Source organism: Carcharodon carcharias, chromosome 15 (assembly GCF_017639515.1).
Source record: "Carcharodon carcharias isolate sCarCar2 chromosome 15, sCarCar2.pri, whole genome shotgun sequence".
Lineage (NCBI taxonomy): Eukaryota > Metazoa > Chordata > Chondrichthyes > Lamniformes > Lamnidae > Carcharodon > Carcharodon carcharias.
In genome coordinates, this window is record NC_054481.1 from 12,472,688 (window position 1) to 12,480,302 (window position 7,615).

General features: G+C 49.9%; 1 protein-coding gene across 1 annotated transcript; it reads left to right on the plus strand.

Moving 5' to 3' along the window:
• Positions 1-390: 390 nt before the first annotated feature.
• On the plus strand, positions 391-2,793 carry socs1a (suppressor of cytokine signaling 1a). The gene is made up of 2 exons (XM_041206836.1): positions 391-640; positions 1,783-2,793. The coding sequence occupies exon 2, from the start codon at positions 1,864-1,866 to the stop codon at positions 2,533-2,535; it is 672 nt and encodes a 223-aa protein (XP_041062770.1). The 5' UTR covers positions 391-640; positions 1,783-1,863; the 3' UTR covers positions 2,536-2,793.
• The last annotated feature ends 4,822 nt before the right edge of the window (positions 2,794-7,615 follow it).

Here is a 7,615-nt window from a genome sequence, read left to right on the forward strand (position 1 = left end):
ATAAAGATAAAGGCGTCTCAGGAAACACTTTTCTGTTTCAATGTGAGATGGGCTGATCCCAGTTCCCGGGTTGTCTGTCTGTCTGTCTGTCTGTCTCTATAATCACCACAGCAGCCGACCTGGCCCAGCCCCTACACCCAAATCCAGAACTCATTCTCTCTCTTTTTTTTCCCTTCTTCTGAAAAGCTTGGCACTGAGTAAGACTTCCAGAGAAAACAGAACACCAGGTTTTCCCTCCTTCCCCCATCCGCCTTGTAAACGTAAACTCATTTCTTAGAACGGCCGAGAGAAGTGAAACTGAAAGTGAAATGGTCACTGGCTGGCCCCAGAACAGGTGATTTCCTCGAATTGGACACCCCCCCCCACCCCCCCACGGGCGGCGAGTGATCTTTTAAAAAAAGGGCAGGCCGGCTTCTTGAACAGAACTGTAACCAGAGGCGATGAGTGTAGCCAGCCTCCCGGAGCCCTGTCACTGTTTAGGGAGGAATCGTTCATTCAGTCTAACCCAGGCCAGCAGGGAATCTGTTCACACTCACACCAACAGCTGCTGTAGGCTCACTCCGACGGATTCTCCTTGCAAGGGTCTGTGTGAGGCTTGGTTATTTTCTCCCCCAGCTTCTTAGTTTGTTTGATGCAGAAGGTAAGCACCGCTTCTTTTTCTCTTTTTTAACAACGGAGAAAACAAGTCCCTTCGTATTGTTTACACCCCCCCCCCACCCCCAGTGAGGGGAGAGGCTCCTAACCTTTGGGGAATGGGTGGAGGGTGGGGTGGGGGCTGTTTTGAAATGCGGGGTTATAGTGAATTCGGTGTCTGCTAGCTTCCTAGTCCCCGCTTAGTCAACTTCAGCCACAGACTTCAAGATGTCGATATATTCCTGGTGTAAATGTGGAGAGAGCGGGCTGAATGCTGACTAAAACTCTCTCTCTCTCTCTCTCCCCCCCGCCCAACACCAGCAGCAAGGAACTCTCGGTAACCCCCTCCCTCCCCTCAGATCAGTTCACTTTACAAGTCACTACTCGCTCGGCTTTTGCTCTTAAGCAGAAGAATTGTGTCTGGCTGGTTTGTGGCCACGGGCCATTCATTGCCTGATGTGATGGGACTGGATATTTCCCATAAATAGCGAGAGAGCTACCAGAAATGCCAGCAGAGGAGCTCATTGTTCCCGTCTGTCGCTGCTATCACCAAAGGCAGTAAACTCCACAGTGCTGAGGGGTGGAGGGGGGACTCAGTTTCACATTCCCAGCATCTGGAGTATTTTGCTTTTAACCCAAACGGAATGTTGCTGCTGCTACTGCTGCTGCTTATTGGGGGATGTGGGGCGGGGGGAGGTGAAGGGGGTGAACGGTTTTACGGGATGATCCTCAACCTCCCCCACCCCCCTCTACAGAGGGGGCGCTGGAGGAAAATCAGGCTTGTGGGAAGAGAATGGGATGGGGTGGGATGGGAGCAGAGTGATTGTTAAACTGTAGATAAGTGAGTGATTGTTAAACTGTAGATAAGTGAGTGATTGTTAAACTGTAGATAAGTGAAGCCCTGGGGTGGGGGTTGAGTTACAACATGATGAATGAATCCGGGAGAGATCTGCCTGGACTATCCCAGTGGTGTGGTGGTGGTGGGGGGGTGGTGGGGGGGGGAGTTCTTTGCAAGAAATAAAGAGTCTCGAGATAAATTTGTTCTTCTGAAATTAGTTTTCACGCCAGTGATAGCAGAACCTTTACCGGCAGATACTTTCACTGGTTACAGGAACTCATTGACTCACTGGGTTTCCTCCCTGTTTCCAGGGGACTGACTGGTGGTGACTTCTGGCCTTGCACCGAGACCTCAAGATATGGGAGACCACCCGTGGCCCTCTCTGCTGTAGGATGGTGACAGGCAGCAGCAGCAGCAGCAGCAGCCGCCGCCGCCTGACCGACAGAGCCGCCAATGCCAGAGACCGACTGGGACCCCGAGCGCTGGAAGGCGTCGAGCACCGGCGCTTCGGCTCCCCCCAACCGCGCTCCAGCCACGGGCACCCACCGGAGGCGGGGGTCGGACCCCCCGACCGGCCGCCGGAGTCCCACTTCAAGACTTTCCGAGCTCAGTCGGACTACGAGGTCATCAGGAGGACTTGCGGGTACCTGGAGGGCTGCGGCTTCTACTGGGGCCCCATGACGGTGGAGGCGGCTCACCTGAAGCTCAAGCCGGAGCCCCCCGGTACCTTTCTGATCCGGGACAGCCGGCAGAGGAACTACTTCTTCTCCCTCAGCGTCCAGACGGCCAAGGAGCCCATCAGCATCCGGATCCAGTTTCAGGACGGGCTCTTCCGCCTGGACGGCAGCAAGGAGTCCTTCGGCTGCGTCCTGGAACTGCTGGAGCACTTCACCATCTCGCCCAAGAAGCTGCTGTCCAAGCCCCTCAGGAAGGTCCGGCTGCAGCCGCTGCAGGAGCTCAGCCGGAGGAGGGTCGTCGAGTCCTTCGGGAAGCAGAACATCGATCAGCTGCCCCTGAACTCCGTCCTGAAGGACTACCTTAAAACATTCCCGTTTCGGATTTAAAACAACAGCAGCAGCAGCAAAAAAAAAACATAGCATTACCTGGGGAGAAGCGGGACAACCAAAGCCTCCGCAGTCCTGTTCTGGGGAACTTCCCTTTGTAGCAATGTCTTTTACTTTTGGAGAAAACTTGAATTATTTTCAGACTGTTTACAGACCAATACATGTTTACACTATGTGGGTCCCCCGACCTCCACTCAGATTATTTTCTGCCGTGCAGAGTTGTGTTACGATGAATTCATTTTCTAATGAAATAAAATTTATAAAGGAAATTTTAACATTACATCTCTGTTGAGGGTTATTCTGGTCCATCACTGCTCATTCCTGCTTATTCATCTCATCCACTATTTCCCTGCCCATTGTTGAAGGCAATCTTGTTAGAAACATAGAAATAGGAGCCATTCAATATGAGCATGGCTGATCCCCTATCTCAAGACCACACTCCTGCTCTCTTCCCATACCCCTTGACACCTTAAGAGTCCAGAAATCCATCTATTCCCCCCTGACATACATTCAGTGGCTTGGCCTCCACAGCTTTCTGTGGTAGAGAATTCCACAAGTTCACCACCCTCCAAGTGAAGAAGTTCCTCTTCATCTCAGTCCTAAATGGTCTACCCGCTATCCTGAGACTGTGACCCCTTGTTCTAGACCTCCCCCCACCCCCCACCAGCCAGAGGAAACATCACCCCTGCATCCAGTCTGTCCAGCTCTGTCAGAATTTTGTTGGAATTCATCTTGGAGTTATTTACGCATTTTCATTTGCGCTCAGCTAGGAACACGTGGGGAGACGGTGGCACAGTGGGTAGTGGTCATTGGGTTAGTAATTCAGGCACCCAGGTTAGTGCTCTGGGGACACAGGTTCAAATCCCACCGCAGCCCCTGACGGAATTCAAATTCAATTAGTGAATCTGGAGTATGCCTGATGGGGCTATCACTGATTGTTGTAAAAACCCATCTGGTTCACCAACCCCCTTTAGGGGAGGAAATCTGCCATCCTCACCTGGTCTGGCCTATATGTGACCCCAGACCCACTGCCCTCCGAAGTGGCCTAGCAAGCCACCCAGGTCGGGGCAATTAGGAGTAGGTAACAAATGCTGGCCCAGCCAACGATGCCCATATCCCCTGAGAGAAAATAAAACATCCTCACATTTGACTTGAGAGGCAGGTGAAGGCCAGCTTCGTCACTGACCCATAATCTATGACATTGCTGTGCCTTTAAAGGATGCTTAGAGAAATGTCCACTTTAGATGGTCGAATCAGTGTAACAACGATAACGGATTTTACTCCGAATTCATTCTGCTGCCCAACTTGGCACAGAACGGCAGGTACTGCTTTAGAGGGTTAGCTCCCAAGCAGGTTTGTTTTCAATGTTTAGGCAAAAGAAACAACACATTATTGAAAAGGATCTATCAAAAACGCAATGCACTGTCTGAAGTGGGAGGAGGTTCACTGAAAATAACAGTAGTTTGGGCTTTTTTATAGTAAGCAAGTCCCACGCTTTTCTGACTTAATTAGGGATGGCCCTTCACTAATTCCATTGTTATCTGTATCCCAGGAATCTAAAGAGTACCTTCTGATGGGCTTATTGATGTTTAATCTGCCCACTTGCACCTTGTGTTTTAGGAAGTGGAAAGCTGTTATCTGATAGTTTGCTCTTCCAGCTGTTGCCACTAGGTGGCAGTTGTCAACCTTTTATTACAAATAAAGCTTTCAATATTTTTAACATGAAGAAAATCAACAGAGACACAAAAGATATCTGGATAATCTTTAAGGTGTGACATTGGGAAACAAAACTCAGTGACAAATTCATGGTACCAGGTTTAGCAAGCGTTTGGCAATAATTGGAAATATGAGGAAAAAGCAGAGCATTAATAAGTTTCTGAGTTGGAATCAGGCCTGTAGTGTACCCCGTACACCTTATACCATCAATAGCACAGGTACATCCAGACTTACACAGCATGCACGGTCAATAAACCTGGTAACTCAGCAACCACAGTCAGCAGCAACTACATTTATTGCTCACTACAGAGTAATGAGGTGCAAAATGCTGGAAGTGGACAGCAGGTCCCGCACGACCTCTTTTCACCTTTTAAGGGATGGTTCAGGGCCATTAAAGCCATTAGCTACTTCTTTGTAATGGTTAGCACGCCCTGGCAAAGTGAAAAGGACTGGACACAAAATAAGGAAATGTTGGTCAGCACTCTGCAAAGAGAAAAGGCTGGTTGTCATGTTTCGAGTAAAAACTCTTTGTCGGAACACAGCCATTTCTGTTATTGGCTTTTTACCCATTGGTCTCCTCTCTCCACATTGTTCCATCCTTTAAAGGGGTTGACCTACTGTTTTTATTCATTCACGGGATGTGGGCGTCACTGACTAGGCCTGAATTTATTGCCCATCCCTAGTTGCCCTTGAGAAGGTGGTGGTGAGATGCTGCCTTGAGCCGCTGCAGTCCATGTGGTGTAGGTACACCCACAGTGCTGTTAGGGATGGAGTTCCAGGATTTTGACCCAGCCACAGTGAAGGAACGGCGATATATTTCCAAGTCGGGATGGTGAGTGACTTGGAGAGGAACTTCCGGCTGGTGGTGTTTCCCATGGGCAACATTCTCCCCCCGTCAGGGGGAAGTGCGGGAGCGGGTGCGCTTCCGATTGGCACCCCTGATTGGGGGGCGCGCCACCATTTTACGAGGCAGGCTAATTAAGGCCTGCCCAGCCAGGAGGCGCTATGCACTCCTTGTGCAGGCGGGGGAGGGGAGGTTGGGTGGTATCTTTTGCGCATGCACAAAGTGCTGCCTCAGGGAGATCGGCACCGATTTAAAACTTTGAATAAAGATCAGAAAAAAATTTCCCTGCCCATGTCCCCTCGTGTGACACTGTCACATGAACTGGGACACGTCCATAACTTTTATTGTAAAATATTCCGCATTATTAAAATCACTCATGAAACCTCATCCCGCCCATGGATGAGGTTTCATGTTTTCTCACAAGCCCGCCAGTGGTCCTGGCCTGCCCGCCAACCTTAAGCTTGGACGGGCAGGTCCATTAATGAGTTCAATTGGTTTTTTAATGGCCTTAATAGGCCATTGACAGGTCAGCGGGCATGCATCCAACTCGGATGTGCACCCCCTGAACTGAATCTAAATGACGCTTGGTGATGTCGGGAGTTCCACCCGACGTCACCCTGTGTCATTCTACGTGTCGGCGAGCGGGTCCCGCCCCCACTCGCCAACCGTAAGATGCTGGCCCATGTGTCTGCTGCCCTTGTCTTTTGAGATGGTAGCGGTCGTGGGTTTGGAAGGTGCTGTTTAAGGAAACTTGGTGAGTTCCTGCAGTGCATCTTGTAGATGGTACACACTGCTGCTACTGTGTATCGGTGGTGGAGGGAGTGAATATTTGTGGATGTGGTGCCAATCAAGCGGGCTGCTTTGCCCTGGACGGTGTCAAGCTTCTTGAGTGTTGTTGGAGCTGCACTCATCCAGGCAAGTGGAGGGTATTCCATCACACTCCTGACTTGTGCCTTGTAGATGGTGGACAGGCTTAGGGGAGTCAGGAGGTAAATTACTCACTGCAGGATTCCTGGCCTCTGACCTGCTCTTCTAGCCACAGTATTTATATGGCTCATCCAGTTCAGTTTCTGGTCAATGGTAACCCCCAAGGTGTTGACAGTTGGGATTTAGCGATGGTAATGCCATTGAACGTCAAGGGGTGATGGTTAGTTTCTCTCTTGTTGGAGATGGTCATTGCCTGATATTTGTGTGGCACGAATGTTACTTGCCACTGTCAGCCCAAGCCTGGATATTGTCCAGGTCTTGCTGCATTTGGACATGGACTGCTTCAGTATCTGAGGAGTCACGAATGTTGCTAAACATGTGCAATCGTCAGTGAACTTCTGACCTTATGATGGAAGGAAGGTCATTGATGAAGCAGCTGAAGATGGTTGGGCTGAGGACACTATCCTGAGGAACTCCAGCGGTGATGTCCTGGAACTGAGATGACTGACCTCCAACAACCACAACCATCTTCCTTTGTGCTAGGTATGACTCCAACCAGTGGATCTCCCACTGACTCCAGTTTTGCTAGGGCTCCTTGATGCCACACTCGGTCAAATGCGGCCTTGATGTTAAGGGCTGTCACTCTTACCTCGTCTAGGGAGTTCGGCTCTTTTGTCCATGTTTGAACCAAGGCTGTAATGAGGTCAGGAATTGAGTGGCCCTAGCAGAATCCAAAATGGGTGTCAGTTAGCAGGTTATTGATAAACATGTGCCACTTGATAGCACTGTTGATGACCCTTTCCATTACTTTACTGATGATCGAGAGTAGGCTGATGGAGTTGTAATTGGCCGGGTTGGATTTGTCCTGCTTTTTGTACAGGACACAGCTGGGCAATTTTCCACTAGCCAGTGTTGTAGTTGTAGAGGAACAGCTTGGCTAGGGGTGCAGCAAGTTCTGGAGCACAAGTCTTCAGTACTATTGCCGGTATATTGTCAGGGTCCATAGCCTTTTCAGTATCCAGTGCTTTCAGCCATTTCTTGATATCACGTGGAGTGAATCGAATTGGCTGAAGACTGGCATCTGTGCTGCTGGGGACTTCTGGAGGAGGCCGAGATAGATCATTCACTTGGCATTTCTGGCTGAAGATTGTTGCAAATGCTTCAGCCTTATCTTTTGCACAGAAGTGCAGGGCTTAATGATGGGGATATTTGTGGAGCCGCCTCCTCCAGTGAGTTGTTTAATTGTCCACCACTATTTACGACTGGATGTGGCAGGACTGCAGAGCTTAGATCTGATCTGTTGGTTGTGGGATCGCTTTGCCCTGTCTATCACTTGCTGCTTATGCTGTTTGGCACGCAAGTAGTCCTGTGTTATAGCTTCACCAGGTTAACACCTCATTTTTAGGTATGCCTGGTGCTGCTCCTGGCATGCCCTCCTGCACACTCCATTGAACCAGGGTTGATCCCCTGGCTTGGTGGTAATGGTAGAGTGGGGGGTATGCTGGGCCATGAGGTTACAGATTGTGGTTTTTGAAAATTTATTCTTTCCTGGGACATGGGTGTCGCTGGCAAGGCCAGCATTTACTGTCCATC